The 21289-nt window shown below is 38.9% G+C and overlaps 6 protein-coding genes and 1 non-coding gene across 9 annotated transcripts; 4 read left to right on the top strand and 3 right to left on the bottom strand.

Moving 5' to 3' along the window:
* The first annotated feature begins 400 nt into the window (after window positions 1–400).
* LOC144215532 (D-amino-acid oxidase-like) lies at window positions 401–4151 on the top strand. The gene is made up of 11 exons (XM_077744543.1): window positions 401–480; window positions 1158–1353; window positions 1441–1555; window positions 1749–1825; window positions 1978–2043; window positions 2348–2402; window positions 2654–2758; window positions 2834–2913; window positions 3157–3274; window positions 3457–3555; window positions 3634–4151. The coding sequence occupies exons 2-11, from the start codon at window positions 1160–1162 to the stop codon at window positions 3757–3759; spliced, it is 1035 nt and encodes a 344-aa protein (XP_077600669.1). The 5' UTR covers window positions 401–480; window positions 1158–1159; the 3' UTR covers window positions 3760–4151.
* Window positions 3118–10247, bottom strand: LOC144215530 (synaptic vesicle 2-related protein-like). The gene is made up of 18 exons (XM_077744539.1): window positions 10086–10247; window positions 9956–10003; window positions 9340–9449; window positions 8124–8287; window positions 7955–8040; window positions 7778–7876; window positions 7439–7510; window positions 7175–7299; window positions 7049–7112; window positions 6808–6933; window positions 6434–6562; window positions 6236–6309; window positions 6054–6130; window positions 5659–5763; window positions 5460–5571; window positions 5301–5382; window positions 5101–5190; window positions 3118–5033 (listed from the first exon to the last, which is right to left on the bottom strand). Exons 3-18 carry the CDS (start codon window positions 9372–9374, stop codon window positions 4818–4820), a joined length of 1656 nt encoding a protein of 551 aa, XP_077600665.1. The 5' UTR covers window positions 9375–9449; window positions 9956–10003; window positions 10086–10247; the 3' UTR covers window positions 3118–4817.
* Window positions 9730–13648, top strand: LOC144215531 (ubiquitin carboxyl-terminal hydrolase 30-like). 3 transcript variants are annotated; one of them, XM_077744540.1, is made up of 13 exons: window positions 9730–9898; window positions 10412–10518; window positions 10600–10773; window positions 10838–10941; window positions 11001–11099; window positions 11268–11313; window positions 11386–11480; window positions 11574–11633; window positions 11693–11779; window positions 11843–11923; window positions 12055–12274; window positions 12347–12455; window positions 12627–13648. In XM_077744540.1, the coding sequence occupies exons 1-13, from the start codon at window positions 9828–9830 to the stop codon at window positions 12877–12879; spliced, it is 1506 nt and encodes a 501-aa protein (XP_077600666.1). In that variant the 5' UTR covers window positions 9730–9827; the 3' UTR covers window positions 12880–13648. The 3 variants fall into 3 exon arrangements, with proteins under 3 accessions (XP_077600666.1, XP_077600668.1, XP_077600667.1); XM_077744542.1 differs by having other exon boundaries at window positions 9739–9898; window positions 10409–10518; XM_077744541.1 differs by lacking the exon at window positions 9730–9898 and adding an exon at window positions 9945–10166 and having other exon boundaries at window positions 10409–10518.
* LOC144215534 (DNA oxidative demethylase ALKBH2-like) lies at window positions 13644–15399 on the bottom strand. Its single transcript, XM_077744545.1, has 4 exons — window positions 15248–15399; window positions 14448–14711; window positions 14182–14380; window positions 13644–14123 (listed from the first exon to the last, which is right to left on the bottom strand). Exons 2-4 carry the CDS (start codon window positions 14686–14688, stop codon window positions 13799–13801), a joined length of 765 nt encoding a protein of 254 aa, XP_077600671.1. The 5' UTR covers window positions 14689–14711; window positions 15248–15399; the 3' UTR covers window positions 13644–13798.
* On the top strand, window positions 14817–17169 carry LOC144215533 (uracil-DNA glycosylase-like). The gene is made up of 7 exons (XM_077744544.1): window positions 14817–15022; window positions 15286–15498; window positions 15836–15931; window positions 16278–16375; window positions 16457–16545; window positions 16623–16801; window positions 16867–17169. The coding sequence occupies exons 1-7, from the start codon at window positions 14924–14926 to the stop codon at window positions 17005–17007; spliced, it is 915 nt and encodes a 304-aa protein (XP_077600670.1). The 5' UTR covers window positions 14817–14923; the 3' UTR covers window positions 17008–17169.
* Window positions 17170–18003: 834 nt separating this feature from the next.
* Window positions 18004–19673, bottom strand: LOC144215633 (glutamyl-tRNA(Gln) amidotransferase subunit C, mitochondrial-like). The gene is made up of 5 exons (XM_077744689.1): window positions 19395–19673; window positions 19243–19293; window positions 18903–19072; window positions 18723–18826; window positions 18004–18610 (listed from the first exon to the last, which is right to left on the bottom strand). The coding sequence occupies exons 1-5, from the start codon at window positions 19551–19553 to the stop codon at window positions 18549–18551; spliced, it is 546 nt and encodes a 181-aa protein (XP_077600815.1). The 5' UTR covers window positions 19554–19673; the 3' UTR covers window positions 18004–18548.
* A 401-nt stretch (window positions 19674–20074) lies between these two features.
* On the top strand, window positions 20075–20147 carry trnak-uuu (transfer RNA lysine (anticodon UUU)). The gene has a single exon. It is a non-coding gene; the product is annotated as a tRNA-Lys (tRNA).
* The last annotated feature ends 1142 nt before the right edge of the window (window positions 20148–21289 follow it).

Genomic DNA, 21289 nt, shown 5'->3' with positions numbered 1-21289 from the left:
TCTTGTATTGTATTTATAATAAACCTAATCTTGTATTTTATTCATATTATATCTGATCTTGTATTTTATTTCTATCATATCTGATCTTGCATTATATTTATATATTTATATAATAGTATAAACAAGTGTGCGAGGACATTTGGCTTAAGGTTCAAAATGAGTAACACAAAAACACGGACACTATACTACAACATTAAATATACTACAAAAATAACATGCTACAACAATAAGTAACAATTAAATAAAAATCTATTGATGGATGTCATTACTTTTTGCTTGTCATGATGAATTTGGATGTTGATCATTTCATAATTGGTTGAAACATGGTGTAGATTTGTGAAATAGTTATATATTAGTAATATGATCTCATCGAAACTCCGCCCTTGCCTTTTACAGTTGTACTATAGTACTACTAGTATGCTTGGTGTTGACTTTACTCCACGTCGCTTTCGTTGATCAGCTTCTACTTTGACTTTGACGGTATAGTAACTTTTGACACTTTCACTCTGCGACTAGTTAAGTGTAATTCTGCATGCAACATAGTGGCAGATTTGCAAAAAGTCCTGCAAAACTAAAGAAAAACATTTGTCTATTTAGCCATTCCATGCACGTTCTAACTCGGTAGCAGTCTATTCTGGTTGGGAACTTGAACTGGAATAAATACTACTTGCAACCAGTTTTAGTTTATAGTTACCAAATAACATTTACCAACTGTTGAAGCTGAGAGCGTTGAACTTTTGCTCAATGCCAGGTTACATTTTGTATTGATTCTTTTTTAAGTAGTCGCAAAAATTGCATGAAAAAATGAATAAATAATTGTTTTCATGATTTACTTCAACAAATCTAATTACTACATTCAGGCTTTTTCTTCATTATTACATTGTACAATGAAATCTATGATGTACTATACTCATTCCATGCAGTGTACTTTGACATCAATAGTCATTTAAAAAAGGTCAGCACAAGTGTTACACACATGCATGTTACATAATTGAAGACTAAACATTATCCATTATTTGCCTGTGAACAATTGAATTTATATGCCTTGTGATTGACTAGCCACACCTGTATGAAGTAAGAAATCTGTCTAGTGATTCATTGTAAATAATACAATTTAACCAGAGGTTCATAGTGTTTCTCCTGTGCTTTTCCTCCAGAAATGCGCGTGGCTATTATCGGAGCTGGTGTCATTGGTCTATCCACAGCTCAGAGCATTTATGAGCAATACCATTCCATAGTCACGCCACTAATCATTGAAGTGTATGCTGACTACTTCACCCCGCTGACGACCAGCGATGGAGCGGCAGGTCTTTGGCAGCCCTATCTTAATGCCAGAGGATCTCCGCAGGAAATGTATGCACAGTATTGTATACTACAATATTTGCTTCACTCCCTTTTCTTTTCAAAATGTTCTTGTTTTAATGCTCCGTACTTCTTCAGGGAATGGCATAAGCAGACCTTTGACTACTTAGTGAACTGCCTGCGTTCACCTGAGTATGTAAAAATGGGTCTTTTTCTTCAATCAGGCTACAACCTCTGCACAGAACCAATGCCTGTGAGTAAAGATTTGCCCTTTACTTATGGATTTAAGGTTATGGTACTTTCCAAATTTAATTTAATGGCTCAATACGCACCGGCGTGAGCTCCCGTGTGATTCAGTATTCTCATACTCAGCAAAAACAGAAGAATCTCAATCTTATCAAGTCACATGACGTCAAGTCTCGCACACTTTCTGCTTTTGTGTGCAGGAACCGTCATTTAAAGACATAGTCTTGGGCTTCAGATGCCTCACTGAGCGGGAGATGAAGATGTTTCCCGGCTACAGGTAGACAGACTCCCAATAGATGGTGTTTTTATTAAAACACTGACGAAGCAATTCTTGGACTTGTTCCAAAAGCATTGTGCAATTTGAGAATCCGAGCATTGTTTGTCTGGAATGTTCCGCAAACTTCTAAATTGCCTTTGCGTTTCTTTAAGTCATGGATGGTTCAACACTGCTCTCATTTTGGAAGGTAAAACATACCTACCTTGGCTGATGGACTGGTGAGTTCTTACACATATGAACAGTCAGTATCTTATTGTGTTTCCATCCCTATCTTGGTTTAATTTCTGAATTTGTCGCTAATGTCTCTATGGATTGTTTTGTAAAACTCTTGCTTGTTTTCACCTGATTTGATGGAGACAAAGGTCATTTTTTAGAGTAGCATGCAACAGGTTGTAATTTGGTCATCTATTAAACAGGGGTGTCAAACATGTGGGTCCGATCCAAATACTTCAATGTGAATATAAACAATATCATAATTAGCATGTGTTTTAGTATTACCATTACATTTGGTGTCCCCTTCAGGTTGGGAGAACGGGGTGTGAAATTTTACCAAAGAAGAATTGGCTCCTTCACAGAGGTTGGCTTTTTAAATAGTCTCTTTGCACACAAAATAAAAGTCAATTGTTGCCTCAAAGGAGTAATATTTAAGACTGATGGCTAAAAATGAAACTAACTGGCATCAAAATACTGAATCAGTTTAATTTAATGAGTTTAATTAATAATTAAGGGCAAATCTTACATATTGCTCCTTTAACTGGAAATGTAGACTTTCCACCAAGAAATACAATTTTGTTTTCTTAGGATATGCTTGTGCTTTCTTATTTTTAGCTGGCTAAAAATGGTGCAGATGTGATAATAAACTGTAGTGGCGTGAGGTCTGGAGACCTCCAGCCTGACCCTGAGCTGCAACCAGGCCGAGGACAGATTATTAAGGTGAGGAGACACAATGGTTTTGTCATTCAAGTGAGGGAAAAAAAGTTTTCATTTTTATACATTGCTATTTTCTAGGTGGAGGCCCCATGGTTAAAGCACTGGATTCTTACCCACAATACCAAAGGGGTTTACAACTCACCATATATCATTCCAGGGTAGCACTGGTGACTTGACACTGACAAATTCTTAGCTGTACTGACATTAAAAGACATTTTGACACTGAAAACACCACTGTGATAAAGACTTGCATGACTTTAAGTAGCAATATTTAATTGCACTGCATGTCTTCTAACACTCAACATAGATAGTGACAAATCTTGTTTTTTTTAACCATCACACTGACTATAGCATGGCTTAAAAGAGTACTTGTCTGTTTCCTTTTGTCTGTTTTCACGCAGGAGTCGTTTTGTGTCAGTCGGTGGGCTGTTCCAGCTGGGAAATTGGAATAATCACAATGATTCTACCGATCATAAGGACATTTGGGAAAAGGCATGCCAGCTTGAGCCTAGCCTCAGGGTAACATTAACACTACTGTTTTTTTCTTATTCCAGTCAGTTTGCCTCAATATCTGCAAGATTTTAGTTTATTTCTCTCTCATAATTGTGTATTAATTTTGAAGAGTTAACACATTTTCTTAATCAAAATGGTTTTCATTCATGCAGTTTGAGCTTCTCTTGGTTTTCATTTTCTGACCCTAGCATGCCAAGATAGTGGATGACTGGACCGGTCTAAGGCCAACCCGAAGCAAAGTCCGACTGGAGCGAGAAGCGATACTGTGTGGCGCTACTGCAGTCGAGGTTATTCCAAAAGCATCAGATCATAAGTTTAGATGAGCAATGGTTGTCAGGAACTGATTTAGTGTGCTTGTCCTGTAGGTGATTCACAACTATGGCCATGGAGGCTTTGGATTGACCATTTTCAGAGGCTGTGCCCAGGAAGTAGCTAACCTTTTTGGTCAAATCTTGAAACAAAAAGGCATGGGTCCAAAAGCTCACTTGTGATGTTGTTTGTTAGTGTTTGTGATTCAAAGAAAATCAAATCCTTACTAAATATGGTAAATTTGTTAATTATAATTCTATGACATATCATATTCATATGTCAATGAATGCATCTAACTTCAAAATCCATGTAATAAATAATAACATGAAATAATCTCTTTTAAAAATAATATTTACTGCTGTGATGTGGTACATTAGCACAATTTGTCTTGACAAGATTAAATTCACAAACCATCTTCATACTAAATAATTAAATACTTTAACAAAGAAATGTGTTTTTCCAAATAAAGCACAACTGATAAAAAGTGCAAAAATATACAAGTCTCCATATTACGCTTTCCTAAAGAAACCCAACCTGTTTTGATGAGATATCAATTTTGTGAAATGACTGCAAGTCTTGTTATTTTATTATTATTATTATTATTGTCTTAATAAACTTTGTGTGATGTGAGAAACAGCGTAGATTTTAAAATTCTCTGCCCAACTTCATTAATTGGGTGTTCACATTTATCCATGGACCATCAACATGATAAACAATTTTCAAAGTGGTTTTTTTTTAAATCCTTCAGTAAATAATAACAAAAACATCAAGCTGAGACTAGTGAGTGAGGCCTTAAATAAATAAAAAAATGTTTTACACTCACGTAATAATACTACATTTGTATTTTTAAGGCTTTTTTTTAAAGCAAAATTGTCTCAAGATTGTGTAATTTCATTTTTTTCATTTCCTAGACCAGAACTTGCTATCCACTAAAAGGACACAGGCCTGTATTTATTTTTCCTACAAGCTGTACTGCTTCTGTATCAAGCTCAAATTTTCAGATCTCATTTGTCCCATCCCATTCTTGGCTCAGATCTGAATGTCATCCATTCCAGCCATCGTGATGGAGGTATACAGTGGCAAAATGGAATCTTAAGTGAAAGCACATAACATCTTGCACTGTGTCCTTCTCTGAAGTCACATAGTGCCTAAACTGAAGGGGTTTGACTTGACTTGCAGAAAAAAAGCGGCTCTGGCTTTTTTAGTCCTTCATTTTCACTGTAACAAGCTCAAACATTGCTCACCCCTGGGAACCGGAACTGGAATGATGGATTGGGCCTGAGTTTTGTGCGGAGGATTCCCGCCCCGTCATCTCCTGTCCCCACTGGCGGTGATTAGATTCCTGCAGACCTCGCCCCGTTGTCTCAATTGGCAGCGCGCAAGAGGCGATGGCGGCAAGCAGACAGCAACAGCTGTACACTGAGAGAGCCAAATTCATGGACGACTGCAAAAGGACCTGCGACACAAAGCAAACAGGTCACTTTGGTTTCTTATGTTAACATGTTGTTTTGCTTAGGTGGTACCTGTGCAACAAAAGGTGTGATGAGGGCACCAACTCGAGCCATTCCACTGCTTGTCCCTAAACCCAAAGCCCTGGTTGCTGTTGGATATACCTGCAGAGCGACAGAAAACTGTGTGACAGCCTTTCTAATTCTCTTTCCCATACTGTTCTATTAATTGGCTTGGAACTAGATCCTATTCAGTTCACTCAATGTCTATTCACCTCTGGAGTATACACATAGGCAGCCTGGAATCCTCCAGCGATAAAAGCTCTGGCAATGAATATCAACACCGTCATGGATGTTCTGTAACAAAATGCGAATCCGTGCCGATTTACAATGAAGCAATGAAATTGAGAATAATACAATTTTCTCTTTTTTACCTCCCCACACAACCATAGAGTGGAATGATGCATATTGCAAAGACCAAGAAACACAGAGCCATGGTTTTCCTTCTTCCTAAGCGATCAATCGCCCATAAAGTCACCAACAGTCCTGAGAAACAGGAACACAAGATCATAAGAGTAACGCATAACTATATAGAATGTCCAAGTTTTAATATATCTTTTTGTTTATTTTTACCTGGGAATTCTGATAAAGTAGTCCACAGGAGATCCTTATAATCATCACTGTTCAAATATTTACACTCCAAGCTGCAACTCAGCTCCATCTTATTACCTTTGGACACTAGAGGGAGATAAAAAAACAGGATATTATTAGCTAAAATCATTATTTTTCATAATACTATCTCAATAGCATTCATCTTGATAGCAGCCAAAAATACTATTTTATAACACATTTTCTCTGGTTACAAAGTGCATTCTGTTATTTACAGTATTCAAGCCGATGGAGCAGTGAAAGAACCAAGAGTCCTGTAATATTTGTGGCATTTGTTTTCATCTTAACCTGATATAATGAACAACTTTGTCATTAAACAATAAAGAAGAAAAACTAGTAAACATTGAGCTCTCACTCACTTCCACATGCACCACCTTCCTGGAAGAGCTCAGTGGTAAGTAAAACAAGGCCGTAATATGAAAAAGCATTTGCAAACCTTGAGAAAAGAAATACAACAATAAGAAAATGATGTTGAATTTTTTCATAAAGAAATAATTTTAGAAGATTGGCAACAAATTCCATAATTGTTTTGTTTACTTACCAAATAAACCACAAAAGGACAGTTGTCCAACGAATGTGTGATGAAAACAAGTCAGAAATCTTCCCACGATCCTCCTAATGACAATAACAAATAAATAAATACAAAAAAAATGAGGAGACTGACTAAAATGCCAGTTCATAATACACTCAATAGCTGAAAATGAATATATTGCATTATGCTGTGCAGAAATTGAGTTACTTGTTTGGCAGCAATGAGTTTTCCCAGTGGCATGGGCACTCCATTCTCCAGGGCAATCCGCTTCAAAGTAGCCAGAGCTTTATCCTGATTCCCCGTTAACACGTCGTATCGAGCACTCTCAGGTAGCCACTACCATCCAAGTAAAGACAAATGTCACTTTACGCATACATAATTTAAAGGAGACATATTGTGTATTCTCTCCCCCCAACAGATCAATCTAAATAAAATGTTTGCCAGCTCAACAATCATCATTCCAGTGAGTCCTCTATACTTCAGGAGAATAATGTTAAATTTTACAATATTCTAACAATTCACATTTTTTTATTATGTATCTCCTTATAAAACTATGAAGTTTTCCATGACATAATACTCACAAAACAAAGTATGGCAAAGATGAAAAGGGGGATGGTAGAGAGGCCGAGAAGCCAACGCCAACCCAATGAAGGCATCACAACAATAGCAAGAAGGACCTCAAACACTGTCCCTAATGCCCAGAATATCTGTGGAACAACATCATGAAACCATGATTAAAGGCTGCAGATGTCCTGAACATAATATATCACTTGGTCAATTTAACAGCATCAGACCAGGTGTGTCAAGGCAAAAAGTCCAAACCTCAATTAGCAGTATACAGGTAGCTCTAGACTTCATGGGAAGAAATTCAGCATACAGTGTGACCCTAGCAAAAAGAAAAACACATCAAAGTCTTCCTTTGGCAGATTGTCCATTATACAAACGTACGATTGTGGGGCTCCGCCAATGCCAAAGCCCACCAAAGCACGGAGAAAGAGGATCCAACCGTAGACGGGCGCAAAAGCACTCATTAGCCCGTAGAACATTGTCCACAAAACGCTCATTGTAAGACCCTGTGTGCCCAAACAAAAATAAGATTCAACAGGGCAACAACATTTGCATTTACATGTCTATTTCTATGTGTTACATCAAAATACAGAGGCATCATTATAATTTGGTACAGTTCCTGCTTTGATTCAGAGTTTCACTTACTGTCTTTCTTCCGTACTTGTCAGATATGTTCCCCCAAAGAGAGGAGCTGACCATCATTCCAATAAACACCGCCTGTGACATTTGAATACATCTTTGCATTTTAGTTAGATTAAAAAAAAAAGAAAAAAAGATACACATCTGCAGTGTGAAGTTATAACACAAACCAATATATGAAATATAGTTACCTCAATTTTGATGATTTCAAGATATGGTTCATTATCTAACATTATATCCTAATGTTTTTCCTAATTGATCAATATTGAGATGCTTGCTTAAAATGGCTTGATAGTTACAGTACTCAGAGCAATCAGCACATAATTGCTATGAAAGCATATTTACCGATGTAAGAAGAGCAACTTCCATATTTGGAAGTCTCCATTCACAGTGAAGCTGAGGCGCTAAGATGCTAAGAATCATCATCTCCATTGCATCTGCCATCTGAACAAAAAGATCATAATTAGTTGTTCGCTGATAAAAACAAATATATAAATGACAACAACAACAAAAAACAATCACCCAAGACAGCCCAGTGAGAATGGAAAGCTTCCACTGGAAGGTCCCAAAGCCAATGGCCTCCACAGCATCCTCCACCATAAATGTGTCTTAAAAAAAAGCATTTAATGTCTTGTAAATGTGATGAGAGCTTAACTCAAAGTGCAGACTGAGAACAACAAACATCTCATACCGTCAGTTGGGTTGGCAAACTCTCGTGGGACTGGAGCTCCATCTGCAAGGGCCACAGACTCCATATTTTTCTCCTCTGCCACCCGCACAGCGGCAAATGGCTCTCGACTTTCGCAGTCATCTTCAGAGCGTGTGCTTTCGCCCGTGTGTCGGAAACGGACAACACTAAAGAAATTAGGCGTTAAATCCTCCAATCATTGATGAATCCTGCCCCCCCAAAATGAGGTGAAATCTTTTAAATATGTGCTTTGTTTGAGGCATAAAAAAACAACAGTAGGCTTCAATTTTTCACTCTGAAATTTGCCTCTGGCCTGATTCTGTGTTTGTGTAATACCTATGGAATAAATAACATTGCACTCCAATTCCAAGGCCGGCTAAGAATAACTATGAAGGACACTTCTGGAGTGAAATGCTTTTGTCCCTGGTGAAGATAATGTATTATGGTGGAATGAAACGATCAATAAAGCACACTTTCAAAAATATGTTGTTTTTTTATGTCAGTTGTTAACTTTTCTTACACTCCACAGATGGAAAGTGTGCAATTTTCTTCCCTATGGCAATAATGACCAGTTTTTTTATACTAATGTCTGAGTACAAGTGATGTCAAACCACTGTAATTACAATAGCACTTTTCCCCTCTGGCTTCTTTAGCTTTCTTTTCTATCACCAACACAGTATGTGCTTCTTAAGTTAAGGGGTGAGTAAATTCCCTATAAGTATGGGTATACATTGTTATTTATGTAGTAATATATAAAAGACAATTTTGTAAGCAAACTACTCAGTGTTTACATAAATAGTATGACACCAGAGCTTCTTTTTTTGGTTTAGTTTAGAACAGGTTTCCAGGCAAATAATGCAGGCTTTCTCCAGGCCACTGGCTACAAGGATAAGATTAATTACAGAACTGAGTAATGCCAGTTCAGAACTCATTAGTATTTTCTAATTCAGAGCAAACCAGCCTCCACCTGCTACAAACAAACGAGGGGCAAATGCAAAGACACGGATCGGGAATGGTATCCTTTTGAACGCTTTCCTTCAGCACTATCTTCAGATAATCTTGAATATGTTGACAAGGGTTTGGATCAGATGACGCTGTCGCTTTAATACATTGCGAGATAATTGTGTTGTGTCGCGAGGTGCGCATGCAAATAACAAAGCGACACGGTGATGGATTAAATGCATTTAAAGGACAAATTGCGTCAAGCGGTTCAACTCACGGCAGGTGTCTGAGCTGGAATAGATCATCGTCCATTTTGCTGTTTATTTTCCGGCGATGTGTACGGCCGCATCGCAGTTTACATGATCACGACGAGCTGCGATTTCAGCACTGAGGAGAGCGACCAATGAGAAGACACAATGTGCACACGGGACAAACTATGTCAACGACTTTAAATGACAACATCGAGAATAAAAATCAATAAATCATCCAATATGTAAAATACATTGTATATGTGTCAAAGGTGCCAACCGTCTAATATAAGTATACAATGTTAATTAAAAAACACGCATCTTCTATGTCAAAACACTCACGATCTTTCAATTAGACTGTAGATAATTACGATGACATATACAATTCAATAGGTGGGAACTTTTATTGTTATTATTATTATTGTTATTATTTTTAACCACACAACATCTCAGTACGCGTTCGTTATGGCTCCCTTCCAAATGCTCTCGAACACAACAGTTCCGCCATAACAACAGGATGTTGTGGTGTCGATCAGAGAGATCGGATAAGCTGGTCAGAGAGTACCTTGGCACCGGACTCACCGCCAGGTAAAGTATTTTCCTTGGCAAACACCACAGTAAAGCTCCTTATAGTAAATAGTTCACCTGGTTGAAAAAGAAGCTGGTCACGCCGTCGCCCTGTGTTGCGCTCACCTGGCAAAGAAGACAGATAAAACAAGCAACCCGTTTAATAGTCGTTATACCAATCATTTGCGAAGGCATACAAAGCACATACATCGGATTTGAATTCATATTGTTCGTGATGTAGTTCGCTTTAGCTTCCAAAAAGCACAACACGGAAACTCGAGCGATACTGGTAAGTTAGCATATTATGCTAACGATAGCATGTCATGAATGGCTGGCTTTTGCCTTTGGACGCATGCTTGGTTTCCTTCTATCATTATGGCCTTTTTGCAGCAATAAGTTTTGCTCTGTTGAAGGAATTGTCACAAATCCCATGCAAGACCTATTCATATTCATTCCTAAGGGAAAAATTCAGTCAATTGTGCTGCACTGCATGTCTTCATTTCAGCATAACTATAATGTTGTCTTCACCAGAAGCAAAATGCTCAAAAACTGGAGCGTCATTGGAGGTGTTGCTGCTGCCATTGCGGCTGGTGTTTATGTTTTGTGGGGCCCGATCACAACGCGAAAGAAGAGGAAGAGAGGTTACCTTCCATATAACGCACAATATGAGTACTGTCAGCAAGGATGTCAATTTAACAAAGAGGACACTTTGTCTCCTGCAGGTACGGTCCCTGGTCTGTTGAACTTGGGCAAGACTTGCTTCCTGAACTCTTTGCTTCAGGGTCTGGCTGCATGCCCGTCCTTCATCCAGTGGCTGGAAAGATTTTCCAACTCACCCACAATTCAGTCATGCAAAGAAAACAAGTTGTCCCCAATACTTCTCCAACTACTCAAAGGTATGGGAAACAGATACAAATAGAAAGAGATCATGATTTAGAAGTTTTGTTTCTATGTTGACAGCTCTCTCAAGTTATGACCCGGGGGATGAAGATGTGCTGGATGCTGGATGCCTGCTAGATGTTCTCAGATTATACCGGTGGCACATCAGTTTATTTGAAGAGCAGGTTGGGCTGTGGTGTTCATCAGCCGAAAGTTTCTTTTCTTACTTAAACCTCCTCCTTAGGATGCCCACGAGCTCTTTCATGTCATAACGTCATCTCTCGAGGAGGAGAGGGACCGCCAGCCTAATGTCACCCACTTGTTTGACATGCAGGCTCTTGAGGTAAGCACTTAGAGCTAGAGGTTTTTGATCCAAATGACTTACATGCTTATGTTTGTAGGATTTGTGCATAAGATGCAGAGACTTAATCTTTTAGGAGACATTTTAAATGGTATTTCAATGTAGTGTTGACTACAAATGTGTGTGGACAATTATGTATGTTTACATCAGAGCCTTCCTAATGAAGAAGACAGAACAAGGACATGCAGAAGTCGAGGTCGGAAGGAAAATTTAAGTTGCATCTCAAGTTGCTGACAATCCAATATAAACAGCATTTTTCTTTTTGCAGGTCCTCTTCACCCAATACCAAGCTCATGGAAGTTTCACCATCCTTTCCATGGCCGTTTAACAAGTAAAATGTTATGCAAGCGGTGTGAGCAACAAGTGAGCATTTTTAGTTTACATAAGTGCATAAGCTTGTTTATTGGACATAAGGGCCTGATGTGTTATACTCAAACAGAATGTTTTATGTTTCAGAGTCCAGTGCGATATGATTCCTTTGAAAGCCTTTCTTTATCCATCCCTTCACCTCAGTGGGTAAGCATAATAATCATTCCCTAAATGTAAATTTGCTTTAACTTGATGTTTGTTTTTAGGGTCGACCGGTGTCCCTGGACCAATGTCTACAGCTTTTCATCTCCTCAGAAACTATTAAAGAAGTAGAGTGTGAAAACTGCACTAAGGTATTCAACAAATGAATTTCCTCACTTAATGCAGAAAAAGAGATAATTTTTTTTATATTCCAGCTTCAACGAGAAGGAAGAGTCAATGGACAGCTTGTGGAAAGTCAGCGGACAACATTTATAAAACAGCTTAAATTGGGAAAGGTAATCGGCATTCTGACTGATGTATCTAAATACTGTATATGAAGATCAGTGGACAATATTTTACAATCTGTTATCTTTATTGTCTACTCTTGTAATCGTTATTCCAAATATTGTGTTTCCTACTCCATCAGCTGCCCCAGTGCCTTTGCATCCATCTGCAAAGGCTTACCTGGTCCAGCGAAGGAACCCCAATTAAAAGACAAGAACACGTGCAATTTACAGAATATCTATCAATGGACCGTTACAAACACGGTTCCTTCATCCAGACAAGTCAGCGCACCAAACAATCCGGGAAACAGCAAAAGGCGCAACTTTCAGACAAGTCTGTGGAAAACCCTCCAAACGGCACAGGTGGAGTCAACACCAAGAGGATTCTGCCTCTTTCTGTTTTTCACACAGGCTTTTCTGGTTTTTGTTTTACAGATGTGCAGCATCATAACAACAACAAACCCGTTCCAAATGGAAATTGTTCCTCTCTCTGTTTACATTCTACATGTGGGATCACACAATTGGACCTCATGCATGAATACATGTAAGCTGCTTTGATTTCTTAGCACAATGACATACTTGACTATAAGACGCCTACCTGAACTGAATGTTGCTCAGAAGAATTTTTTTTTACTAAGATGGGGCCAAAAGAGGGATATTGACCAAACATACTCTCAGCAAATATGAATACAATCTTTTTCTTCCCTCCTTCCAGCTCCACAGAGTACCTTTTCCAATTGAAGGCTGTGCTGGTCCACCACGGAGACATGCACTCGGGACATTTCGTGACGTATCGCCGCAGCCCCCTCCCGCCTTGCCCGCCTACACAGTTCACTACTCAGTGGCTCTGGGTGTCCGACGACTCGGTCCGCAAAGCCAACATGCACGAGGTTTTGGCCTCCAACGCGTACATGCTCTTCTATGAGAGAGTCCAGAAGCCGAGCTCCAGGACGCCTTTGCCGAAATAAGAGGCTAAATTCATTATACTGCCTTTCCAGTCAAATTGTCAAAATTAGATGTGCCCAGGAACATGTGTTATTTAATTCTTGTGTGAATGGATCAGGGGAACGACTTGAGGGAATGTGATGATTCTGATTTCATACCATGCAGGCTATGAATATATCTTACTTGAATGTATCTGGCTCGCAGTGGACAAAAAACGGAGATATGATGACTGTACATTGTTGGGTAAACTAGCATTAGGTTCATGTGGGATATATTTACTTTTAAGACCTCTACTGTAATGCAGTTTTTTTCCCCAATCCATTGGTCAGAATTTGATTATGTACTGATTACGGTGATCATCATTGCCAGCAAGTATGTAGCCATTTTTGGGGAAATTTTGCAGCCAGAGTTAATTGCGTCTACTGGATATTTGCTTACCGTAGTCGCACATTTAATAAAAAAAAGTGCCATGTTGTCTCTGCACATTTTGCAGATGTTGCTATATTTTGGCTGAACAAGGGATGTTGAAATTGGATCGAAATTTGTATCCAAATTTTCTTTGTCGCTTGAAAAGATGTAGATGTCCATACATCTTTTCGTGACACTATTTTCAATTTTCTCCTTGCATTACCAGTAACTGCCATTTTCCTTCAAAAACATCTGAGAAAAAATGGAGCAGAGGCCTGTTGTTGTTGTTTGCAATTTGCACTATTGTATATTCATTTGAGATTTGTGTGTAATCTCAAAAGTCTGTTTTCTCACGTAAAAAAAAAGAATAAAGCAAATCTTATAGTTTCATCTGTCTATTGAAGCTTATTTCAGTTTATTTTTGTTCGCATTAAATTTAATATACATAGACAACATTATTACTGCCAACCCTAACGAACAAAATGTGTACACACATCGCTGTCAGTGAATGAGTTAAAGGGAATAGAACCACATTCAGTGGAATACCTTGGAATTTTGGGAGGTGTGCAGGATGCGTCTAAATGTAAGGTTAATGCGAGGCAGGAGGATTTTCTTTCGAACAGGAAGGCTGTGATACCAGAAAGTGTTTGTGGGCGGGTTCATGAGGAGTAGGCTTCCGTGAGCCAGCACCATCTTAACAGGCTCGATGCATGGACCGCTCTGTTTTCCACGAGCATCCCTGTGGCGGAATATGAAATCCCGAGCGGCGCCAAGTGAGACCGAGGCAATGGGAGACAAAGGGTCGAGCTCCCGCTCATCATCACGATGCTCCCCCATGTGATCGTTGCCATCTTTGTACCTAGAGAAGACTGTGGTCAATGAAGTATTAAATCCATAAACATGTTTTTGTTTCTCACCTGTTGATCAGGGCAAAATTGAATAATTGTCCTGTTATTTTGGTGACAGAGTCCCGAATATATTCCAGGGTGGGGGTCCACGGGCAGGCTAAACGTCTCACTCCAGAATATGTGTAATTCAACCCTGATTCGCCATATGTTGCCTGTTTCCTTGGAATATTGTACACCTTTCCAAATACCTGCACTGTGGCTTCCACACCTGTAAAGTAAGGCCAGACTCACTCCAATAGCTCATATTTTATAATCATTCCTAATTTGAACGTCACCTGTTGAGTAGACCACCTCCTCCTCCAGCTTTTGAAAAAGCTCATCAGCTTTCTCCTTGGTGAAGAGCATGGCGTAATCACAATCCAGATCTTTTGATTCAATTTTCTGCCATGGCACCGGGTCAGCGAATTCATCATCCACTGCCGGTTGTTCTTGATTGCACTCTGCTTTCAGCTTCTTTATTGGAATTGTTATTTTGGTGTCATCAGTCCATGAGTGCTTTTCCACAAATGTATCCATTGAAATGCTTTTCCGTTTTACACCTGTAGAAACAAGCAACAAAATATCAGATAAAGAACATGAACGGGGTTGCGTAAGAGTACCGAAAAAAACAAGGTGTCTTGAACGCCCCATCTTCGTTTCGTCACTTCATGTTTGGTTGGCGCCAAATTCTTTTGCAGATAGAGAAGTCTGACAGCGTTTAATTTTTCCTCTGAGATGATCATTTTGATTTTCTTACATTTGAAGGGACAATATGATTGGACAGAAAAGTATTAAATCCTTTTTCTCACCCGTCTCCCAAAATAAGTCTGGCAAAAATGTAAACGAATTGCCGAATGATGATAAAGACTCGGTGAGCTTTTTATCCTGCAAGTTTTTTGTCCACCCTTAACAAGCTGACACTATTCCCCGTGTGCATTTTAATTGTCTGTTGCGTGTTTAACCTTTAAATTGCGTCCTACCGGTTTTTCTTCTTATGCACATTGAAAAAAGCTGCATAGATTCGGTCTGTTCATAGCGGAATTGCAGATGATAGCTCTGCAGCGAGCCATTGTTTACATTCGTGCTAATGTCCCACCTGCTATTTGTTTTGCACAATTTGCTCCAAATAAGCAGCGGAAGCGCAAGTCTTCCGCGGTGGAGCCCGAACCGGAGTCCGAGCCCTCCAGCTCCCGATCGGCTCCTCTTTCTCAGGAACAGCTCGACATGATCGAACGTAACAAGAAGGCGGCCCTGGAGAAACTGTCTTCCGGTAAAACTCCTTCAGGATTCGGGGAGAGCTGGCAAAAGCCGCTGGCTGCTGAGTTTGGAAAACCCTATTTCAAACAAGTAAGTAGTCCATGCACCATTGACCACTAATTGTGCACAGAAGTGATTTCCAAACAGCTACAAATATCACTGCATATGGCTTGCACAGGAAGCTTAACTTCAGCCTACGTTGCACTTCTCAGCTTTAACACTAGATGGCGATAGTCCCTTAAACAGCGACCCTTAATTAGCCGAGGGGTCAAAACCATTGAAACAAATGTAGAAAACTTTAGCTATTTTTCTAGTAGTGTAAATACTAAAATGGTTGGCTTAGTGGTTGCAGATGGTATTTCTTCAAAAAAATATTTGTGAGTGAACAAAAGTTAGGTTTTTATTTTACACCTCTTTTGCTCCTCAGTTGATGCAGTTTGTTAAAGAAGAGAGGACACGACACACAGTGTACCCTCCCGCCGACCATGTTTTCACATGGACACAGATGTGTCAAATCAACGACGTAAGTCCGATAGAGCTATTATTGATCATTAATAATCGCGATAACTACTTTTACATCGATAATATTAGTGCAGTGTGCATTCTTATTTCTATTCTATTAGATGAAAATGGGGAATTACTTTTTTGTTTTGAGTAATTTAAGCAACTTTTAGTTTACAGATAGCAAATGCTCAATGCAGTATTAATAGCGACAGCGTGGTGGCGCCACTTGTCAATAAATGACAAATATGAGGGTCAGAAGACCATAATAAAGACTGGTGTGCAATTTAAAAAAAATGCATTTATAAAGCTGAATTGAGCAATTGAAAAATAATTTTATGAATTCAACTCTTTTTCTCTCCCTTTAGGTTAAAGTGGTGATTCTCGGTCAAGACCCGTATCATGGTCCCAATCAAGCCCATGGATTGTGTTTTAGTGTCAAAAGACCAGTGCGTCCACCTCCGAGGTTGACTAAAACATTTATGTTTTTTTCGTTTTTAAATTAATATTCAAACTGGCTTCAATTGTGTTATCCATCCACCCCCAGTTTGGAGAACATTTATAAAGAGCTGGTAAATGATATTGAAGGCTTTCAGCACCCTAAGCATGGAGATCTAAGTGGGTGGGCTAAGCAAGGTTGGTTTCGACAAATACTGGGAGCTAAGTTTTTTTTACGTAATATTCTAATAGACAGCTCACCTGCTATCTTCCAGGTGTGTTGTTGCTCAATGCTGTGTTGACCGTGCGAGCGCACCAGGCCAATTCACACAAAGACAAGGGCTGGGAAACGTTCACCGACGCGGTGATTCAGTGGCTCAGCAATAACACGGAAGGCCTCGTATTCATCCTGTGGGGAGCGTACGCACAGAAGAAAGGAGCCACCATTAACAAGGTTAGTGCCGTGAATGTAAAGACCCAAGTGTTTGCAAAATGTGATAACGTTCTTTGGATTTCTAGAAACGTCACCACATCCTACAAGCGGTTCATCCTTCTCCTTTATCGGTTCATCGTGGTTTCTTTGGCTGCAAACACTTTTCAAAGGCCAACGAGCTGCTCGAGAAATCTGGGAAGTCGCCAGTTGACTGGACAGCACTTTAAACTGTTGCACTTGTCTCTTTTTGCCCATAGAATAACTACACACCATCTTTAATAAGCTTGTCTACATTTTTAAAGCTAACTTTAGCTTAATTATCTTTACACTGGAGATGTTTAGTTCATGGGATGTTACTACAGCATATTTTGTTATGATGCAAATGTTTCATTTGGAGTTTTAGTGTTACATCATGTTTATATTGTGGAATTTTTACACATTAAAGCTGTTAATACATCAAATGTTCGAGCTCTTTTTTATCCCTGGATCAGTTAAGTCTAAGCTTGGTTATGTTTAGTGAAAAGTGATGCTCATAATCGCTCTCAAATGAGTGGGAGGTTATCACCATAATGTTGGCAGAAAAAAATAACGCTAGAGTACATTATTTGAACCTGGAAATAGCTATAGATTAATTTTCGACACATTTTCAAACATGCTTTGTTTGTAACGGTCATAAAATAAAATCTATCGTAAATTGTGGCAACGTTATTACCGTTTGTTATGAAGCAAGCTTTCTAAATATGTCGATTATTTAGCGAGATATTCACCTGGCGTCTGCTGCAGTGGACCCTAGATTTCTTGGGGGCCTGGTTTACAATGTAAATTTTATACATCTCAATAGTCTTTTGAACGTGTTTCTAGGCTAAAGGATGGAATACCTTTGTAAAGAAGATTCAAGCAAGTTACTGGAGTGCTCTTAAAATGAACTGGAGAGTCTGGACACCTTTCCAATTCATAAACATCAACTTTGTGCCTGTCCAGGTAATTTTTTTTTAACCTGATTTTTGCCTCCAGCAGCTCTTTGTGTCTAATAATTGTTTTTTCTCTTTCAGTACCGAGTGCTATTTGCCAACATCATCGCCTTATTTTGGTACGCTTACCTCACAACTGTAAGAAAGTAGCCCATCGCGATATTTCGACGGAGGAAGATCTTTTGGGCAAAAACTGATTTTTACTGCCTGCTTTGAAGCCTTTTACTGACAGACAATAATTCACACCCTGCATGTACTTGATTACATTTTTAATACTTGAATGATTGCAATAAAACATCAGTATGTACAGCTTCACAACTGAATGGCTTTACTACTGAAAATACTCCAATATGGTGATACTATATTTAAAGTTGTTCTAATGAGTTGTAACCTGCCAAATGTGATACAGTGATGCATAAACTAAATGCAGTTGTCAAAAATCTTGATGTATTTGAGAATTAGTTTTTTTCACTTAAGTTTACTGCACACAATATTAATTATGTGGTCGCAGTCAAACAAACCGAAGTGCAGATGGATCCATTGATTGGCCCTCTCTCAGACGAAATGTCACGTCGATGATGCACAGAGATCTGACGTAGTCGGCCAGTTACTCGTTTGCCATTTCTTGGCCTTGATGGATGAGCCTCAGTGGGCGCACGTCAACAGCTTAACTCTCCTCATTCCGCTTGAACTCGCCCTCGTCAATATCATACTTGCTTAATTGGCTCCTTTCCTTTCTCAAGGATAATCTCAGACTCTTCCAACAGCAGACAAATCGCCAACATTTGGTTACGTGGTCACAATTCAGAGTTTTTCAACATGGCTGTTCGCTCTTCCTTCTTTGGTAGTGGAATATTTCCTGTGGTGAAATAAATCAATTGATAAACAATATATTCTAAGAAAAATTAACAAATTCCTTGACCAATATTTAAGCAGGACAAATACTTATTTTTGGGTCACAAATGTCTTACCTGGCGGTGCCACGTAATATTCCTCCACAGTTTTTTGGGAGAGCTGCAAAAGTTCTTCAGCGTGGTCACCTTCCATCACCACATCATCCCTCAAGTATAAAACCCTACAAGTGAGACAGTCCACGTGTTGGGAGAAAAACTGGAAAGATGGCAGCCATTCAGCAAGCAACATGCACACACCTGTCCTCCAGAACCGAATCCATGGGCTCTACTTGTGTCGTGTCAACGAGGTGAAGCTGATCTGCAAATCGGATGGCTTTCTCCAGGCATGCCAGTCCTTCTTTGGTGCGGAAATCCACCAAAGCCAGACGCTCTAGTTTGTCCACCAACTCAGGTGCTACTCGCGTTGGCTGGAAAACAAAAAAACATCAACATGTTCATTTGTGGAGGCAGCTGGTTCTTTGCAATACTCGTAACGTGCAACACTGCCCCCTGACGGTGGGGTAACGTGACAAAAACGTGACAACCAACCGCACTCTTCCCTGTTTATCTGTACATTAGTCATAATTTCTCTTCTTACCGGTGGCAACTGGTCTTCTAGAATGGGCTCCCACGTCGGACCTGATGGCACCTACGTTGACAAATGCAAACATGAAACAGAACACGTTATTAGCTTACTTTCTTAATCTTTTCCGCTGGTGTGGAAGCTCCACGTCGAACCTGTCAATTTACCTTAGAGTTCAGTGGTTGACAACCAGACTCAGATGTTCCCCTAACAACGTGACAGTAGCGAGAATAAATGCCAATTTTTGATGAAGCTTGAACTTTCTGTGAAGCACCTCGGCACATTCTGCCAAAAGTGAAGCAAAACGGAGTCGTGCTTACCATCATCAGTCATAGAAAAACATTAACACATGTGTTGTTACTCTTTAAAAAACATTTCAACGCCAATGGCCTACAAAAAAACAATAACAAATGCAAACGACCTTTCTGACTGATAGGCTAACGAATGATAGCATTTTGAGCCCCTGTAGTGTGGTTACTATTGCGCGTGCGCAATATTTCAGCATGCGAGATAGTTTACATTGCATTTTCATGTTTACGGCTGAAATGTACTATCGGTGCCAGTATAGATGTGTTTGTGCATTAATTCTTATGATCTATATCAAATAATGATTGTTTATTTGAGAAATGGATCAGACTCATCTGTTCCAATATTTTAGTCCAAGATTATTTGAACCATTTGAACCCAATGCTTGTCAAGCACCATAAAGGTGCAGTATAAAACCGGCTTTACCAGTTATAAAGTAACTAAACCATGCATTGCAGACATATTTTTAATAGCACACGTAATGACGTTGATATCGTCCGTTGTTGAAGACAAGTTTAAACAATGCCGACAGTGCGCCAGAGCCCGGATAGCTCAGTCGGTAGAGCATCAGACTTTTAATCTGAGGGTCCAGGGTTCAAGTCCCTGTTCGGGCGTCATGTTTTTCTCACCCACCTAACGATATTCTTGGTTCAAATTAATATTATAGGTGAATTTACTAGTGGAGACGATTGTCAGTGTATGACGAGTTTTTAACAGTGCAACGTCAAAGTGTTATAACGTTTTAAAAGATTAGCACTTCCCTTTAATTCAGGCTGTATTGTTATCTAACAAAATGGTATGACTTCAATTGCAACAATCCAGATTTAGTTGCAAATCCACTAATATGAATGTTTATTTTCTACAGTAATTTGGGATTTGTGAGTAGTGAAAGTAATGGCTTCAGATTTACCAGTAACGTGTACACAACGGGTTCCCAAAAAGTTGGTATAAATATACTTATATATATTTTTTATTTTCTTTTGCTGGCTAGTGTATTGTGTCAGTAAAAAAAGATGATTCCCAGTACACTGATGTTACAATAACATATACCATTTAATATATATCATATATGAGCTCTCAGAATATAATTTGTCCTACACTACACAGATAGAACTTGGCACAAATAAAAAATACAAGTTCTACCAAAATAGCAATGTCTGAATGAAAATCCGAATACAAGAATTTCAAAAGATGGCAAATGATGTGAATTTAAATTAAATTGAGCTTATTGACAACATCAGTTAGCATTCAATAAGAAACATCATTGCAATTCATTTTACCACATTCATAAACAGAGGCAATAAATAGGAAGCTTGAGATTTGAGAAAATCATGAGCACTAATAAAATGGTTAAAAGCACATATTGTAATGTGTAGTGTTTGTCATCATCAATGCTTAAATATTGAAAAACATTAAAACGGCTGTTCTTCGTCATTTTTTTTTTGCAAGCAACGTTAAAAATAAATTACAAGCAGGCACATGTAGCTTTCATTTTCACCTCATTTGGTAAACTAAAAACATTTCAGAATTCTGATAACCTTGATAATATAAACTGTTTCAAATCATTTCAACATGAAACAAAAACGAAGAAACAATGCAAAAAAATCCAAGTGACACAACGTAGAAAATATTAAGCTGTTCACAGAACAAAAACAACAACCAAAGAAAAAGGATGGCTCTCCAAAGTGAGTTTTTTTGACTTTTAGAATATATTTTGACAAATAATTGTGTCACAATGACATAAAGAAGGACATCC

This window comes from Stigmatopora nigra, chromosome 22, assembly GCF_051989575.1.
Source record: "Stigmatopora nigra isolate UIUO_SnigA chromosome 22, RoL_Snig_1.1, whole genome shotgun sequence".
Classification (NCBI taxonomy): Eukaryota; Metazoa; Chordata; class Actinopteri; order Syngnathiformes; family Syngnathidae; genus Stigmatopora; species Stigmatopora nigra.
Note: the sequence above shows the minus strand (reverse complement) of the source record. Positions and strands in the feature narration are given on the sequence as shown.

Bases quoted from the DNA above. Each gene is read 5' to 3' on its own strand.
- LOC144215530 (XM_077744539.1), bottom strand. From the start codon at position 9,374: ATGGACGATGATCTATTCCAGCTCAGACACCTGCC. The intron at 7,113-7,174 runs GTACGTTTGTAT...TCTTTTTGCTAG, and splicing joins ATTGGCGGAGCCCCACAATC to GGTCACACTGTATGCTGAAT. The intron at 6,131-6,235 runs GTAAGTAAACAA...TCTTTTCTCAAG, and splicing joins GTCCTTTTGTGGTTTATTTG to GTTTGCAAATGCTTTTTCAT.
- LOC144215633 (XM_077744689.1), bottom strand. From the start codon at position 19,553: ATGATGGTAAGCACGACTCCGTTTTGCTTCACTTTTGGCAGAATGTGC. The intron at 19,294-19,394 runs GTAAATTGACAG...TTGTCAACGTAG, and splicing joins GTCAACCACTGAACTCTAAG to GTGCCATCAGGTCCGACGTG. The intron at 18,611-18,722 runs GTAAGACATTTG...ATTTCACCACAG, and splicing joins ATATTACGTGGCACCGCCAG to GAAATATTCCACTACCAAAG.
- LOC144215534 (XM_077744545.1), bottom strand. From the start codon at position 14,688: ATGGATACATTTGTGGAAAAGCACTCATGGACTGATGACACCAAAATA. The intron at 14,381-14,447 runs GTGACGTTCAAA...CTTACTTTACAG, and splicing joins GGAGGTGGTCTACTCAACAG to GTGTGGAAGCCACAGTGCAG. The intron at 14,124-14,181 runs GTGAGAAACAAA...AGTCTTCTCTAG, and splicing joins AATTTTGCCCTGATCAACAG to GTACAAAGATGGCAACGATC.
- LOC144215533 (XM_077744544.1), top strand. From the start codon at position 14,924: ATGATTGGACAGAAAAGTATTAAATCCTTTTTCTCACCCGTCTCCCAA. The intron at 15,023-15,285 runs GTGAGCTTTTTA...CCAAATAAGCAG, and splicing joins CGAATGATGATAAAGACTCG to CGGAAGCGCAAGTCTTCCGC. The intron at 16,802-16,866 runs GTTAGTGCCGTG...TTGGATTTCTAG, and splicing joins AAGGAGCCACCATTAACAAG to AAACGTCACCACATCCTACA.
- LOC144215531 (XM_077744542.1), top strand. From the start codon at position 9,828: ATGTTGTGGTGTCGATCAGAGAGATCGGATAAGCTGGTCAGAGAGTAC. The intron at 10,774-10,837 runs GTATGGGAAACA...CTATGTTGACAG, and splicing joins ACTTCTCCAACTACTCAAAG to CTCTCTCAAGTTATGACCCG. The intron at 12,456-12,626 runs GTAAGCTGCTTT...CCCTCCTTCCAG, and splicing joins GACCTCATGCATGAATACAT to CTCCACAGAGTACCTTTTCC.
- LOC144215532 (XM_077744543.1), top strand. From the start codon at position 1,160: ATGCGCGTGGCTATTATCGGAGCTGGTGTCATTGGTCTATCCACAGCT. The intron at 2,044-2,347 runs GTGAGTTCTTAC...TGTCCCCTTCAG, and splicing joins CTACCTTGGCTGATGGACTG to GTTGGGAGAACGGGGTGTGA. The intron at 2,403-2,653 runs GTTGGCTTTTTA...TCTTATTTTTAG, and splicing joins GAATTGGCTCCTTCACAGAG to CTGGCTAAAAATGGTGCAGA.